Source organism: Xiphophorus maculatus, chromosome 24 (genome assembly GCF_002775205.1).
Source record: "Xiphophorus maculatus strain JP 163 A chromosome 24, X_maculatus-5.0-male, whole genome shotgun sequence".
Classification (NCBI taxonomy): Eukaryota; Metazoa; Chordata; class Actinopteri; order Cyprinodontiformes; family Poeciliidae; genus Xiphophorus; species Xiphophorus maculatus.
This window is the reverse complement of record NC_036466.1, coordinates 5,526,784-5,544,544: the sequence shown is the minus strand read 5'-3', so window position 1 is coordinate 5,544,544 and position 17,761 is coordinate 5,526,784. Positions and strand designations below refer to the sequence as shown.

Sequence of the window (17,761 nt, the reverse complement as noted above, 5' to 3'; positions counted from 1 at the left end):
AATATTTGACTGATTATTCCATTTTATGAAAGCAAAAATATGACTGTGGCAAACACCAGCAATGTTTATCTTGTATATAAATTTATAAATATACATTTCCTTTAGTTTGGATCTCCATTTCAGAACGGAGCACCTCCGTGCTTGTTGGCATGCGCCTTCAGGACCTCGTTACGTAAGACGCTTAAACTGAAACAATGACGGTTTGCATATTGATTGACAGGAGTCTCTTTACACTAAATGTGGGGTTAATACTCAGAGGGATGAGCTGGGATTTGCAGCGAGAGCAAACCAGGTGAATAGTATTTGGATGAGAGATGTTTGGCAGTGTTCATGAATGACCCCTCATTGTGTTGATTCAAATCTGCTCTGTCGCTCCGATGATTGTTATTTTTGGAGCCAGGAATTTCCAAGTCTTTGGCGAGACTAGGAAATTTAGCTCTGCGGATGTTCTGACCGAGAGGAATCGGTGGAAGATTTAAGTCTGCAGATGTGCGAAGCTGGCAGGAAACTCACAGCCAAGGCTTGCGGCCGACTCTGCGGCGAAGGCTGACTGAAAGTCGATAAAAACCGGAGTCAAAAGCGACTCAGGACATCGCCAGATCGGACAGGAAATGATTAAATCTTTGAAAAATGACACACTACGACAACAGAAGTGGGAACAAGCTGCTAATCGGAGCCTGACAGTCAATTTCAGTTTCCCACACCCCCTACCTGTCCTGCCCTGACAACCAACCGACTGCCTGGCTGGCATGTTTGGATGTGGATTAAAAGCGGCGCTGTGTGGAAGCATGACGGACAGTTGTCACGTTCAAACATTTCAGCATACGCCTTAGAATAAATTACAAATCTGCATTAATTACCACTATAGATTGAAAGGACGGTAGTACATTATGCAGGAGCTGAATGTATTCTCACCACAGATGCTGTCAGGAGACCACACATTTGCATAGTAAAAGTGATGACCTGGTTTTTCCACTGAATTGAGTTTTTGTTGGGTGGGGGGAACCAAACTTGCTCTCAATTTTAAAAGGTAAGACTTTGACAGAGTGGCAGTGGCCAGGCTGCAAAGCCTCAAACGTGTTCTGGTTTGTCTTCTGATTCTGAAACCTCCGTTTCTATGGATTGTGTTGGATCTTATACCTTAGGTTTGTGGTGTACTGACTTTAATATGACTATCGTTGGATGTAATTTGCATTTGATGAGATAGACCAACACAAAGAAGTGCGTAATTGTGACGAAGCTGGAAAAGGATACGCAATTATTAGCATTCCGAGTATACAGTGAATGCACCTTGACCTTTTCTTTTTGTGCATTTCTATTAACTTTGTGGCCAGCATCAATTTCTCAATTGCATTTAGATCCAGACTTTGATTGGACCATTCTAAATGCTTCGACCTAAGCAGTTCCATAAGTTATGGTTGTTTTTCTGCTGGCCATCATGATGCTACCGCCACCGTGTTTCACCATGTGACAGTTTTTCCTCGTTAATCTAACAGCACTTTCATTTTGCTGTCTTGTTCCCCCTCCATGGCTTGTCTTACGGCTTTTAAATTACACACATTTAGACTTTAATTATTAATTAGGTTATCGCCTTTGTTGGCGAAGAGAGTGTGCACTGACAAGGAATTATAATATGTATGAACACTGTTTATTTAAATAAAGATAAGTTGGAATAGTTGGTTGCACTGGGTTCTCTCTAGAGGTATACATGCCACACTTTACAGATTTTTATTTGCCAAAACAGCCTTCTTCACTACTTTATGTTGGTTTATCACATGCAATTGCTATAAATTGAGTTGATGTTGGTAGTTTAAATGTTGAAAAATATATGATTACTACTCTCCATTCTATATTTTTTAATCTTTTGTGAAAATCCTTGTAGATTAGACGGGTCACTTAGCACTGTCCATTTTTAAAAAAAAATTCACAACTTCTTTGCTGCATGCATAAGTAGGAATCTCTCTGTCTTCATCTTAGCAACCAGACCTACACAAGTTTACATCTTTGGATTAATTCACCATGATTTATTTCCCAAATCAGCAAGTTATTTTTTTCCCCCGGAGTTTCATATTTCTACAATAAACAAATCTGGCCAAGAGCAGAAATAAAAGAAGTCCCTAAAGTGATTAAAAAAAAAGGTGGTTTCGCACTGAAATACAGAGATTGGTGCACTCACGGGTCCCATCGAACCGAGTGGCGATGGTGTCCAGGAAGGTGTTCTGAGGCGCAATCAGACCCCGCATCACCGGCATCCGGGAGCGCGTCGAGCCGCGTCTTTCCCTGCGCTCCGAGCCATGGCTCTCCGCGGCGGTGGTCACGAAGCCCGGCAGGAACCTGGAGGAGTTCCCCGGCGCTCCTCCCAAGCCCTGGAGGAGGGCGCCGAGCCGAGACAGCGGGGACTCCACGGCCCGTGGTTGTTTCCGCCGAGCACCGCGCGGGTGATCCCGGCTCGCAGAGGCGGAGAGATGGAGCCGCTAGAGGCAGGCAAAGGGGGGCGAGGACGGAGGGGATGGAGGGATGGAGGGACCGCGGCGAGGATGGTCACATTTACGCACGGATGTGCTGCAATCCCAGCCCTCTCACCTTTCTGCCTCTCTCTTCCTCTCCTCCTTTTCAGCTCAAACACTTTCTTCACTCCACACATTCGCCCTCCTCAGCATGCTGACTGAAAAAGCTTTTCCTTTCTCCTTTTTTTCCCTCCCTCCTCCCCCATATTTGAAATTCAGTCTTTCCTCACCTCCCATTCTTTAATCTCCTGGTGAATGCTGATGAAAGTTTCATTATTATTATTATTATTATTATTATTATTATTATTATTATTATTATTATTATTATTATTATTATTATTATTATTATTAATAAATTACCATCTCAGTCTGTCGCGTTTCACACTTGAAGCTGCTAAATTTGTCACCTCCAGAACGAAATGAGCAACTCAGTCAGGATTTGGCATATTAAAAAGATTAATCAAGATTAAATTAATTTTGCAATTAACAACTGAAATATGCGTTATGTATTAATGTTAATTTTTCATGTAGGTGTTTTTTGAGTCACTTCAAGGAGAACTTCCAGCTTAGGTATCATGATATGGAGATGTTTCCATATTATGCTGTTTGACCTATGATCTCAGGGATTATGGATTATGAACCCATGAAATCATGTAGGACGGGTGAGAGGAAACAGGTGATCTGAATAAGAATATACAGCATATCAGGAAAAGAAAAGCTGCAAACAAGTGAGGATGTATGGGGTTGAAATGAGGTCAGGTTTGACGTCCTCTGTAACATTTATTTTGATAAAAGTAAAACTTTTAGCATCAGCGGGCGCTCACAGATTATAAAATTTAAGAGGCTAATTTATTCACACACCTGATAAATTATCTTAACATAAACTCATCATTCACTGCAGGACAACAATCAATAACATGGAATATTTTAGCATTATATTGCAATTTTTTAGACGCGGAGGATGGATTCCCACTGCGGAATTTCACAAAATACGAACTTTTTAAAAGCGCACCAGAGAAATAAATTCAATACTTCTGTTTTACGTTTATCCAGGTTGACCAGCTGGTGTTTTGATGTCGATTCTGAAGCTTTCCATTTGCTTTCCAAGTGCGCCTCAGCGTGAAAGCATTCGATTTTCGTTCCTGCTTCTTCCCTCTGCAGTTGACTCGGATGATGACGGTTGAGGCAGCACAGCATGGACCCACCTGGTAAGGTTGGGTTCATTGTATAGCATAATATATAGAGTTTCTGCCAGGCGACCAGTTTTTGAGCAGCAGTAGCAGATAAGACAGCCATTCTGCAGGAAACATCAGGACTTCTCGTGTTAATTGCAGACACCAACCAGATTTCTATAAGTGTTTTATTGCGACTTGACTCGAAATGGCTGCAAAAAGACCTTTGATGATAAACTTTGCCAATTCCAATATGCCGCTTGATGCTCTTCGCAAACTACTTCCATGTGGTTTATTGTTGCCAGATTTTCCTGAAAACCATTCAGAGTTGCCGCTCAACGTTTTCCTGCTGCACAACAGAATCCAAATAAACCGCTCCGAAGGAAGACTTTAATTAAGTACTTAATTAAAGAAGGAAAAATTCAAGTAGGACACAAACTGACACATTGAAACAGACCGTGATTAGTTGGTTTATGCCTCATGTGATGTCGTCAGAAGGTTGATTTGGGAGGGCAGATCTTGTCTTGATTGAGTAAAGAAAAAGTAACTTCAGTTCATCCGTACCAATTGTGTTTAAATTTGTATTTAAATTTTGCTCATCTTCAAATGAAATGAGACGTTTGGTAACCAGCCTTTTATGACATCAATTCTTCACTTTGACAATAAACTGTATTTAATGTACACATTTTTAACTAAGCAGAGGTAGTGAGGATCCAAATTATATATTTCTTTGCGTATGGATTTTATTTTGAGCAAGAGACAGCATCTTCTTTTGGTTTCAGCTGACAAGATCCCTTCTAGTCAGCTGGTCCTACATTTCTCTCACCTACAAAAAAAAGAAAGAAAATAAACGTGGAAGTTTACAGCATGATTATCATATTTATTTTAAGTTTCAGTGACTATACCATAAAACTGCCCGTGGCTGTTTTGGACTGACCAGAACCTTCATCCATTTTTGTAAGAAAAACTCATGTGGGAATCCCTGCTTGACTTAGAATGTCTCTTATATAACAAAAGCATCACTTTGTCATCACTTCGGAGTGTCTGGAACATCAAGGCTCTAAGGTTTTCACACCTGCTGCACTTTAGCTACTTCAGGATTCCCAAATGTCTCTAGGAGAAGAAACCAGTCTAAGTGAACTTCTGTTCCAATCACTTTCAAAGGCAAAAAGCGAGTTATGTTTGATGTCACTGACTGCTTTTCTCATTACATGCTGAGATATAGACACATCGACTCATGTTGTGCTGTGAACAAGTATTATCTGTCTTGTAGTAATTTTCCACCACACAGATTTCTTCTTTTTTGCGCTTTTGTCACACTTGAATGTTCAAAAGAACTTTAATGTCCAATGTACAGTCATGTCATGTCACAAAGTCAGGTCTTCAAACACGGAAGATGCTAAATTGAACGCTCTACACCTGCTACAGACTTGCAGCGGCTGTAAGAATTAAGAAAAAGCAGGCGCACAGGATCAAGGAGGTCTTGCGGGTCAGAGGTGACTTCCTCATGAAGGACAGGCCTCTCAAATGGGGGATAGAAGACGGAGACTGGGCTTGGGGTCGTGGGTGAGGTGGTGAGAAGATGCAGTGGTGAGGAAAATTGGCTGCTGGTAGGTTAAAATAAAAATAGATTTGCTCAACAGATTCTCATCACTCGTTATTTTGCTCCTCTTCATGGCATCTGCAGCCCATAAGTTGTATTGGCAAGGATGTACTGCCACCTGCAGGAAATAACGTACAATTGAAACTAATGTAGAGGTGGAGAGCTCAATGTATGGCAAGCTATTTGAATATTTATTCCGTAATCACTACCAAAAGTGATGTCTAATATCTCACTACATTTAATTAACAGGAACAAACAAGTGGAAGATTGTTTTGTGATAGTTATGTATTTGGGTTAAAAAGCCGAACATGTACGCTGTTCTACCCAAATTCTGTCAACTACAAGCATAATGTCAACTTAAAAACGATTAGCTATGCAATATACATTGTGTATATTGCTTAGCAATATACACAATAGCAAATCTGAATAAAGTATGTTTGAGGTTGTCTGTGTGTAAACATATAAAAAAACGTTTAAGGGTTATTACAACTTTTGCAGAGAGCATATTAAAATCCAAAGTAAAAAGATGATGTATATTCAAAAGTAAAAAGGTGAAAATATAAAGTTGAACAACAGTCTGCAGTTCAACAGTAACTTTCACCTTTTTTTCTATTTGAAAAATAAAAAATAAAAATAAAAACGTATCTCTTTTTGTAGTTGAAACTTTCTACCAGTAGAGGTCAGTGTAGGATTGATCGATGCTGCAGTGCACTATTTTTGGCATATTGAGCCTACTCATATTTTATTCTCATTAATATTTATGTGATTATTCTGCATTAAGGTTTTATCCTCAAATAATTTGGCCTGGTTAAACCATTTTCTCCACATTTAAAAAAAATCCCTTGTACTCACAATTAAATTACTTTTATTTTACTTCAATTAGACAAAATATAATTTTCATCTGGTTTTCCAAAAGGAGATTTATATATTTTATATTTATTTTATGTTTGTTTATTATATTTATTTTTACTTTATATATTATATATTTGGCAAATTGACAAAGACAATAATACCCAATTTTCAAACTTATTCTGTTGGCATTTTATTGCATTCTCAAACTTGTGTTCAGCTCATTCATGGCTCAATAAAAGGCCAATAAAAACATTGACACGCTTACTTTGGACACTTTTAATTTACAGATTTATCAAAACTTTTATCTATTTGTTTCTCTTTTCTTTTGACAAAATATGTTTTCTTCTTGAAACAATGTACCTATTTAATTTTTTATTGTTTTTAGCTTTAATAATTTTGTATTTTAGCCCATAAACAAAGTGAGAAATATACAATATTTTTCAAAATACTTTGTGTTAGGGATTTGTTGGTATTATCATTTTATTCTTACTTTAGTTCACATTAAGTCTATAGATCTTTGTGATTTTCTGTTTAAAGTGTTCTCTTCTTTAAATGACCTGGAGGTCACTACTGTCTGTTCAACTTTACGAGAAATAGATAACACTGAGTTTCTCAGCCCTTTTGCAAGAACACCCCCTAATTTAGTAAATACCTGTGAACAGTCGTATTTTGTTTTCTTGACAGTATTGACCGAGATTTGAACCGGGCTCAGACCTTTGATCAGATATCACATCTGGACCTGGGTTGTTAGATGTTTGGGTTAGAAGTTTTACGACCTCTGTTGTTTTTACGGACTGCCCCTTTGCCTGTCCTTCTCTGACAATAAAACAGGAGCCGTTGTAAGGGAAGCCCAGAACGCTTTGTGAAACCGATCGGAGGAGAAGTTTGACAAAGCCTTCCCTTTTGCAAAAGCTCCACTTAAAATTCATATACGTTGTCTGTGGTTCTTTCTTTTAATTAGGTTCGAAAGGAAAATACCTATCACTTTGTTTTGATGTAAGTCATCTGGCCTTGAGCGCGCGCTATTGGACCAGCATCTGGCGCGCGTCCGCCTCCTCCTCATCACTCCAGCCGCTCGCGCCCGCTGAGGATGCGTGCGTCGGAGCGTCCTCGCGCCGCTCTCCCCGTCCCGAGCTCGTTTCCTCCTCTCTGAAGCAGAAAGATTATCTCCGCAGACGCGACAACAATGGGAGGACTGGACGCGTGTGGCGGCTCCCGCTCCATCTTACTATAATTCACACCGTCGCACTTGGCTTTATTCCCGGCGAAAATGGCGACGGGGGCAGGCTGGCAGCCTCCGTACAACACCTCGACTAGCAACAGCAAATACACCCAGTCTCCAACAGGGTCCGGCATGTTTTACGACGGGAGCTTAACGCTGGAATACACCCCAGACCTGCACCTGAAGATGAGCAAGAAGATAGCCCAGCTAACAAAGGTGTGTGCGTGGAAGTGAATGGATGACGTAGGGTGTAGTGGTTAAGTCATTTAGAGCAGGTGGGGATGTAGATGGAGTAGTACTGGTGTGGGATGCAATGCTATTTGTAAACACGGTCTTCTACAGTTATGAAGCTATGTAAACATCCTAACTCTGCAACATGCATCAGTTTTAAAAGCATATTTCCATGTTTCTGCATTAAGCTTCACCAATAAGATTTAGATTTTAATTGGTGTCTATTTGTTAATTTTGAAATTGGTGCAACACAATGTAGGAGTAAACCTAAATTTGTGCACATCATAGTTTACTCTAATCACATTCCATATAGTCAATAAGCCATAGATGCAAATATTTCTCGTGACTTCAGCTGCTGCCATATCCCTGCTTAACCTGTGTGTGGTTCTCCTCCAAAGCCAGGAGGACCGATCTGAATTATGTAATCTATGGAGGGGTTGCAGGGGCTCGGCTGAGCTGCTTCTTTGTTGTCTACACCTGAAAACCGTTGGAGGATGCAGAGATAGTATGAGATTCAAGGTGGCAGCTCCGTTTAGAGCTTCGGGGCTTCTGGTGTGATGGCGTTGCACCAAGAGAGGCAAGAGCAGGAGTACAAAGCGGGAGATTTACATAACAGTTACGGTGATATTATAAACCCGAAGCGGGCTTGGGGATGACGATCTAGGATTAGTGTTTGGGTAGCGGCACAAAAAATGAAAATTGACACTTGTGTGATGATGTTGGGACTAAAATCTTTCCTTGTCTGGATGTTTTCCACGTGTTTCCAAACAATTAAAAGGAAGTTCAACTTGGAAAACCCTCCAATTGATTAAAATGTTTAATAATAAACTTCTCAAGTTGCTTCATTTTTAGTAAAAGAACTGACAGATTTACTGCTGTTCTTTGTAGAATTGTTTTAAGTTAGTCACATTCCATGGTTTTTGGGCTTGAGTGTTCTACTTGATCACACGCCACAGCAGATTTAAGTTTGGGTTTTGACTAGGCCACTTTAAAAAACATTTTGTTGGACTTGTTGTGTTTTGAATTAGGTGAGCTTAAGATCACCAACTGATTGTTAGATGGTCCTCTTCAGATTTTTTTCTTTTTTTTTGAAATTACAACAAATTATTCAGATCCTGAAGCAGGAATGTCATCACACGACCATGTGAACTACTTTCCATGTATTGGGATGTTTTATTTCTGTTTTACACTCACGTTTCCCAGTGTGAGTTGGATTATTCTTGGTAGGGGATCCCCAGTTATAGACTGAAAACTCAGTGAAGGTTTCTTCAGCTTTTGTCCACATCTTTCAACTTCATATCTAGGCTTTGCTCACTTCAGTGGCTGGCTTGCAGCTGTGGATTCCACTGGAGCAGCAAAGCGGGACATGCTGCAGGTTTTAAAATACGGGACAACAGAAAGCAACATTTTGGAGAAATTCCTGATTCGCTGTGTAATGCATTTCAGTCTGAAAGTGTTTTTGGTGTCACAGGTTTGCTGTATGTAGCTAAAGATTTCCATGATCTGGTGCATGAAAACATTGGACCAACAGGCATCTCCCCCTGAGAAACGGGCTTTCATTAATCCTTTAATTACTGAATATGATGTTAATCCTCTGAAAACAATGAGAGCACAGACGTAGAGTTGCATTAGAGGCACATGCTGCAGTTGTTCTTCTCCTCAATATTTGTGGCCTTTCTCTCGAGCTCAATCAATAGCCGCTGACTGTGGCCTCAGAAGCCTCCCTCCTCGGTGAGCTGTTGTCATTTTCCTTATTCAGCCTCATCCATCCTGCGCAGAGCAGCTCTGTACTTGACATCTAGATCCTGATAAAAGTAGCACGACGCTAAATCCAATTTATTATCAACGCATTGGATGAGAGTATGCTATTGGCTGCTTTTTTCTGCTTTTAGTGAGAGGCCTAGTTGATTTTTAGGGTCATAATCTATTAAAAAACACTCTGAAGCCTTCCCATTGAGAGATTTCTATCACAAAGCTATCTATTTTGATCTGTTTTTCTCTAAAGGTTAGATGACTATTTAAAAAAAAAAAAATCTGAAAACAGATGTCAGTTTTAGTATAATTTTATTACTTATCCGATTTAAACATTTCACTTAGTGCTTATTTTTAAATTCCTCTTGCATCGGAGGACAAATTTCATTTTATAGCAGTAGCGACAATTGTAGCTCTTTGAATTGAAAAGATTGCTGAGCCTTGGCTTACCACATTACCAATGTGTCAGTCAAGACCAGATGGGGATGAAAATGCAAAATCTCAGTACTCCTTCTGCCATTTTCTGTCATTTCTTGGGGATTTTTCTACTAAAATATATACAAAGAAACCACGAGGCACCAGGTCCAAGCTGGTCTTTGAACGCTTTGAGTCGTATTGTTTGAAAAATGTTTGAGCTCTTTTTGTTTTAAGCCTCTGATGACACGTTTCCTGTCGAAACTCCAGCTAAAATGGAGAAACAAGATTCCTGATTTATGTTTATGAGAGAGATTTGAAAAAACTCACTGGCATTGCCTTCAGAAACCTAATACCATGACCTTTCTTCTTCTTCTCCTCCTTCTTTGTTCTACGGAGAATTTCTTTCAGAACATAATTGTTTTCATTCTTTTGTGCTTTTTTTCCCCTCAATTACATTTAACGACAAATTGAAAGTTTGCTCCAAAAAATGAAGTCCAGACCACGAATCCAAATCGTTTTCTATATCCACGTTGAACTCTTCCGCTACATCGACATGCTGCAGTACGTCAGAGCTCAGGATAACGAGTTCAGTCAACAGCGGAGTTTAGGATACCAGGGGATGTTTGACGGCTTTGCCAAATGATTATTTGTTGAGCGGCGTTTATCAGGACTATATTTCACTCTCTAACAGGATTTAATTGCACTTGAATTGAGAGATTGCGGGAGAATATTTATGCAAAGCCAGCTTTAGCCCAAAAACCACTGCAAGGTGCCTCCATTCCTCTGAGATGGTGAAACAAAGTAGAAAGAGAGGCTGGAGAGAGAGAGAGAGAAATAAAGAACAAAAAGAGGGAGAGATAAAAGGATGAAAGCACAGGGAGAGTGAGGAGCCGGAGATGAAAGCAGCAGGCACGCCAGCGTCATTAAAATAATCATGTATAATTGAAGGAACATTTCCATGGGTGACTCAAAGCTCGGAATCTGAGCTCAGAGTCAAGGAGAGGAGAAAATCCACCTTCAGTTCCTCTACTGAGCCGATCCACGATTCACCACTGGAGAAGAACATTCGAGCAGGAAATCCACATCAGCAGAAATCTGTCTGCTCTGGATGTTGAGAGTATATGAGTTAAAGTTTATAGGCTGTTGATTGGCTGCTTTCTGTCTTTTTAAGACTGTAGAGGTAAAGATGTTTTCTTTGAATCTCTTGGTTCTGACTCAGATGCCCATAAGAAAGAGAGACTGGGTGGGTTTTTTAAAATCATTTTCCGTTTTTGTTTTATGTTGTCATAGAGATACATCCCCACTACCTTCTGTTTATTTTTTTTTCATGGAGATGTGGTTTAAATTGTATTCATGGCTGTTAACTATAAAACACAAAGAAGGACAAATGCACTGTTTTTCAATTCGAGTTAATTTGTTCCTGTTTATACATCTGTTATGTCCTTTATGCATTACAGCTAATTTTTTCTGTTAAACTCCAATAAATGCTGCAGATTGTATGCCAGGGTTTTCCCCAGTGTCATTCATCCACTGGCCGCTGGATGACTGACTGCTAGTATACATTTGCAGACTAATGGTGGAAGGTTTTAGTTTTGAATGGAAATCTGATCGTCTAATTGGTGCATCTTGGCTAAACGTCAGAGTTAGAGCCATCAAAATATCCGGAGGAAGTGACAAGTGAGAAAAATGTTGATTTAAAAAAAAAAAGTATATTGATAACAGTAATATGGAGGCCAGATTTTGAGCTCAAACTTGTTGCAAACCCGGGTTCAAAACAATCACATCAGTGGCTTTGCTTTTCACTCCCTGTTGTCTTTCCATCTATGATTTCATTAGGATTTTTTTAAACAGATTTAAAATATTAATAAATACTATCAGACCCTCCATTCCCTCTGGAGTAAACTCTGTGAGAAATGTTAAAAACTAGGACACCGCTCTGTCTATTTGCAAGTCCTCAAACTCCTTAAATGACAAGGAAAAAATTAATGGTCATAAAGTAGATGCCTAAAGGTAACAATATGCATTTATAACCTACAGCAATGTAGCGTTACAGGTTGAAAGATGGCGCCTGTCTGGTGTCAGCATGTTGTTTTCATTCATTACAGACTTCAGTTCTGGATGGAAAACTTGTGAACATTTCTTCAAAAGCGATTACACGTCGAAGTATTGATGTATTGCGTCGTCTCAGAAAGCTTTTACGAAACTGCCACTGCTGCATCGATTTAAAAGTGGCGTTAAATGTCAGAAAGTCATTCATCTTTCTTCTCTAGAGGACATCACAAGCCTGTCTAATGCATGTTGTACAGTATGTTTAAGTGAAAACCCTTTTTAACTTCACCTGTTACTGGAGCAAATTTTGGACCGTCTGGTTCTGACAGGTCCGCGTTTCAGCTGACCGTGACCGAACATTAGCTGCTCTCCGGGGGCTTCAATTTGCTGGAGCTTAAGGGTTTTAAAGCTTCTGCATATCATTTACCTCCAGCACTCATAAAAACCTGCTTATATTCCTGAGAGCGAGCGCAAGCATGACTGACAAGATGTTATTCACTTAAGCCTGTGCGTGGAGAGTGCAGCAGGAAAAGGAGGGGATATCCTGTATCCATATTGGAGCTTGTGCCGGGGACGAATTTCTCCTCATGTTTAGTCATGTCATCATGGTGACTTGATTGAGTCATGTTAATCTGATTGGTTGTGAAACGTCCACATCTTTTCCAAAAGGATGGAGTGAAAAATGTTGGGTTTTATTTTGCATCACTTAGTGAGGCAAAGCTTTGTCTGCCTACAGTCTGGAACATGTTTGCCTCTTTCACTGATGTTATTGGTATTGATTTTTGCACAGTTGATCTTCTTTTTTTCCCTCCCCCGTCCTTCTCCGTACAACTATCGATCCTATATTGAAGCTGTTAATAAGAGTTTTTGTTCCCATCTCCATGCTGTCATCTCCTTCTGCCTCTAGGTAATTTATGCGCTCAACACCAAGAACGACGAACACGAGGAGGAAATCGAGTCTCTGAAAGAAGCCCACGAGGATGAGGTAAACTTTCCAGCCTCCTCTCTGTGTGTGTATTATTTTCCAGAACTGTAACTTTCTAACATTGAATTACTCAAAGAAAAGTTGAATCATTTGGAGCCACTTTATGAATAAAAGATATATGGAGAGCAAGAGTTTGTCTGTACCTGCTGGGACTCATTTTAATTCGACTTTTGAGAAACAAAAGTTGATTTTACTTATTTGTCAGCGGCGCAGACGGCTTGTGGTAGAGAAGTGAATATTTAATTTATGAACAGCAGCTTTGCTTGACGTTACTGTAACGTGTTGTAATCAGCATCTTGAGGTGGATGGATTATCACTAACAAAGATTGAACAATATTTGTGTTTGTAGAGGAAGTCTTAGCTTTTTGAATGCTGGATTTATATTTTTGTTGGATATATGACAGCAAATTATTGGACAATAACGGAAACCTTCAGATTTACTTAGCGTTTCTGGGTTGCATTAAATATATTAACATGTGATTTCAAAAACTTTAGCATTAGGATCTTGACATCTTAAAATCGTGAGTTTTTCAATCAGTTATCACAAGAAAAGAAGTTTGAGAGCTATCTTACAGATACTGATATAAAGAAATTAATCTAAATATAACAAGCAAATTAATTATTTCCTACTTAAATATATAAACTTCTTGTTCTTGAGATATAATCTTGGGATATTGAGTCTGTAATTAAAATATGAGGTAAAAAAAATTTATTTTGTCTGGAAGCCAGAACCTTCGTACCACAATTCCTTAAAGTTATTGTCACCAACATCTGCTATTATCTGGAAAAGATCATACCGACAGTGAAGACAGTGAAACATGGTGGTGGCAGCATCATGCTGCTTCAGTTTTTTTTAGTTTATTTTCAGATGGAAGTAATTTATCTTAGATTCAATCACAAGCTGTTCCAGATACTAGCCAGTTCTGACAGAGCATACATGCAGTTCAGCTCATATTGCCTCAGGCATTTTGTTTAAATGTCACCTACTACAACACTATAGCTGCAGTAACATCTTCCTCTATATGACTGTTCACTCATAAATCTCATTTTATCAGTGTAGAGAGTCCAGAATCAACCCTAAGCCAATAAAATGTAACGTACAGGCGACTGTCTGTAGTGGTTTGCCTCAAACATTTCAGGTTTATTAAAGGAGCGTAGAAGCAAAGGCTTTTTAAGAGTTGTTTAAATGTTCATTTTTATTAGGATTTACTCCCAAGAGAAGCTTCAAGTTCACCAAACTTATATGTTTTCAAGAAGAGGCTTTTCTCTCCTGCAAACATTTCATTAAGGCGACAAGTCCTGCGTGTTGCTTCTTTAATTATATTTATTTCTTATTGCCCAATTTTTAGTTTTTATTTTTAGTTGTGCCAGCTATGTCAAAACAAATTCCGTTTGCTTTTTGCTCAGGTCCAACACATAGTGACAGAAACCAGAGACAAGATCATGCAGTACAAGAGCAAAATGGCGGACGAAGCGGACCTGAGGCGGCGGCTGGCCAGTCTGGAGGAATCTGTGGAACTGCACGACCACATGAAGAGACAGGTCGCAGAATGCCGCCGGCGTCTATGGCTTTGCATACATAAAACTTCACGTGTGGGTCCTGCCTGATCTCTTTTTTTTAATTTTCATTGCCAGGCCTTGGCAGAGTTCGAGATGTACAGGCAGAGGATGGAGGACTCGCAGCTCTGCACCGAGGCCCAGCATACCCAGAGAGTGGTTTCCATGAGCAGAGAGGTACGGCCTTTTAAAGAAGATTCAAGGACGCAGTGAAACCTTGAGGCTGCAGAGTACAAAAATTGATTTGTGCCACGCTACTCATGCTTAAAAATCATAGCAATGCTAAAATTGAGTAATTACACAAGTGCATTCCAGCAGCAGCGCAATTTGAATTGGCAAAAATAAAAAAGAAAATGCACAAATTGTACAAAGATGAGCTGCTATTGCACACAGTGAAAAACTCTTTACTTTGCAGAAATAGCACCACTAACTTTCATTGGCTCTGCTGGTAAAGATGTGTAAACAAACTGACATGAAAGTCCAGGAGGACCTGGTACGAAACCAGTGATAATTATAAACTTGAATGTCATTGATTTAAAAAGGAAAAAGTCCTAAAATATTGATTCATTACACACAATATGACACATTTATTTCTCTTATTTTGGTGTTTATGGCTTACAGGTAATAAAAAACCCAAATTCACACATCCAGGAAATTAGAATAATGACTAAAAACCGCTTTAAAAGAAGGATTTGTAATTGACAAATGTTATGTTTTGGCCCTATCAAGTCAAGATAACTTCAAATATTTACTAATAATCAGGGAGAATGTTAAAAAAAAATAAGTCATGCTGTTCCACACTTTACTTCCTGTATTTTCGAAAGTCCTAATGAGCCATTATGTAACCCTTAGTGGAATATTTTAACTACTTAAGAGCCAAAAGTCAGTAAAGAAACATAAGCGCCCCAGAAAACAAGCTTGGCATATCAGAGGCAGCTTTGATCTCTCCCTTTGCTGCTTGATTCCTCCTTTTTTTTATTATTATTATTTATTTGACTCCTAAAACTGAATTGCCGCTTTGAGCAAATTTGTGTAATTTTCAGAGTGTTTGTTTACACGATACTTCAGGCAGGAAGTGGAAGTTTGTTTTGGATTAATTTACTCCAGCAACTTAAAAAAAAAGAAATTAGTTGAGAGTGATGACTGGTTGTGAAAATTGCGCAAAAGTGGGTGAGAATCAAAAGCAAGAAATATCACATCATATCATATATCATATCACGGCACCTGCAAAACAATCATATTGTTTGATTTGATGACAGTTGGACTAAATGGATAATTTAACTGTATTCGGTGCAGCTGAGTAGGCTCAGTTCACTGTCACTGTGTTGGCAGCAGTGTTCGTCTTGTACCCCATCAGAACCTCATGAACCGGAACCAGCCTGCTCAGGTCACAAAGCATTACATCACACGTTATATTTTTACATGTTTTTCATTTAGACCTTGAAGGCAGCAGATAGGGCCGCTGAGCAGCTTTCAAAATGTAACTATAGTGTCACACCGCTTGAACTTTCCCTCTTTTTCCACAACTTTGAAGAGTTTTTTTGTAGAATTTCATGTTTTTTCCTCTTTAGAAAAGTATTTATATTCCCACACTATATTCCCTATTCAATTGTCTAAATGTTGTGTCCTTTCTTTCATCCTTCCCTTCTTGATTGTTTGGTTATGTCCTTCCTTTTGTTCATTCATTTTTGTGTCTTTATTTAGTTCCTTTGTCGTCTTTCTGTCCATGTCTGCTACCGTTTCTCTCTTCCTACCTCTGTTCCATCTGTCCGTTTTTTTTTTCTTTCAACCTTTCATTCCTTTTTTCCTGCTTCTTTTCCTTCCTTCCTTTCGTCCTTCTTAAAGAAACTTAAAGATAAGCTGGATGTTGTTTTTTGGGTTCTTCCTTCCTTCCTTCTTTGTGCCCTACCTCCCTTCAACCTGTCATTTCTCTCCTTCCCTGTGACCCTCTGTGCCCCTTTTCTTGTATCCTTTCTTCCTTTCTGTTTCTTTCTTTTCTGTTCTTACTTCTGTTCCTTCCTTTTTGTATTTTGAAATCACTATAAAGGACTAAAACTGGATTTTGGACATGAAAAATGTGCTAAATCTATATAGTATTCAAAGTCAATACTTCGTAGAACCATCTTTTGCTGCAATCTTTTGTACGCTATCAGCTTTGCACATCTGGAGATTGAAAGTTTTTGACTAATACTTAGTCAGATTGGATGAACTATGAACATCTACTTTCCAGTTTTTCCACTGATGCTTTGACTTTTTGGTTTTTACTTTGACTAGGTCATTCAAGCGCATAAATATGCTCTGATCTAAACTATTTCATTGTATCTCTGGCTATATGTTTATGGTTGTCGTTCAGCTTGTCAATACTGACAAAAGTCTCTGTCTCCGCTGAAGAAAGCATTAGCATAGTGATTTTAATCTGTGGAAATTGTGGAAAAGCTCGAGCGCTGTGAACACTGAAGACCCTGCATGCACTCATGGCACACAGAGGGCTTTAACCTTCTTATTTCTCTTGGTCGTCAGTGAAAGTCCAAACAGAATAGATCATGTTTCGTGGTTTCAATAGGTGGAAGAGATGCGTCGCGATTTTGAGGAGAAGCTTCGGGTGTTCAGCCAGGCTCAGGCCCAGTTTGAGGCAGATAAGCGGCGAGCGCTGGACGAGCTGAGGGCCACCCACCGACACGAGGTGGAGGAGCTCCGCAACAACCAGCAGAACCACACCGCCACCTCTGCCGAGGACCAGGAGAAACTGGCCGAGCTGCATAGACAAGAGGTGGGCCACGACTATGAGACACAGGGAGCTATGTGTGCAGTTAAGGAGCCACATTCTTGATTGGCTTGGCTTACTCCGAAGATCCTACCCTTAGTAATTTAGCTGGAATTGCTGTTTTTGAGGATTTTTTTCTTTTGTTTTTTAATGAAAACTGAAAAAAACAACAGCTTTACTGGTGCTGTTGTTGGTTTACGAGCATAATTTAAACTAAAACTGGTTGTAATTTTGATCATAGACCTTTCGTTTTTACGCATGTCATTCCATTTTTTTTTTATCTCGCCTCGTTTTATCATATGCCTTAAAAAGCATTAGGCGGAAATAAAACAGTGGGCAAGACCTCAAATGTTTTCTGGTTTAGTTGCAGCAAATCTCCGATTGCATTCTGGCAGCCTGGAGCTACTGGCACGCTGGAGTACAACAAACAGATTTTCTTTTCACTTCTCCCACTCCGTGTGTAGGTGGAGGCTTTGATGGAGAGGGTGGAGGAGCTGACGAAGGATAAGGTCCGTCTGGTGGAGGAGTACGAGGCCAAGCTGGCCAAGGCTCAGGAGTATTACGAGCGTGAGCTGGAGGCCATGAGGCGGACACACCAGCTGACCACAGAGAACCTGCTGGCTTGGAAAAGGACGGAGGTGACGGGGCAA

The 17,761-nt window shown here is 39.6% G+C and overlaps 2 protein-coding genes across 7 annotated transcripts in view; one reads left to right on the top strand and one right to left on the bottom strand.

The window, feature by feature from the left end:
• LOC102235931 (potassium voltage-gated channel subfamily H member 8-like) overlaps positions 1–2,641 on the bottom strand; it is a 32,472-nt gene extending 29,831 nt beyond the window's left edge. The window contains exon 1 of the mRNA XM_014473437.2: positions 2,177–2,641. Within this exon, the coding sequence (XP_014328923.1) occupies positions 2,177–2,252 (76 nt within the window). The 5' untranslated portion in view covers positions 2,253–2,641. The remainder of the gene's footprint in view (positions 1–2,176) is intronic.
• Positions 2,642–7,239: 4,598 nt separating this feature from the next.
• The window catches only part of LOC102235682 (protein FAM184A), a 38,002-nt gene continuing 27,480 nt past the window's right edge, over positions 7,240–17,761 (top strand). For 2 of the 6 annotated variants that reach the window (XM_023329908.1, XM_023329909.1), the window contains exons 1-6: positions 7,242–7,572; positions 12,713–12,790; positions 14,198–14,332; positions 14,426–14,524; positions 16,911–17,117; positions 17,576–17,749. In XM_023329908.1, coding sequence (XP_023185676.1) covers positions 7,405–7,572; positions 12,713–12,790; positions 14,198–14,332; positions 14,426–14,524; positions 16,911–17,117; positions 17,576–17,749 — 861 coding nt within the window. In that variant the 5' untranslated portion in view covers positions 7,242–7,404. Of the gene's footprint in view, positions 7,573–12,712; positions 12,791–14,197; positions 14,333–14,425; positions 14,525–16,910; positions 17,118–17,575; positions 17,750–17,761 lie in introns of all 6 variants that reach the window. The other 4 variants (XM_023329907.1, XM_023329906.1, XM_023329911.1 and 1 more) reach the window with 4 other exon arrangements.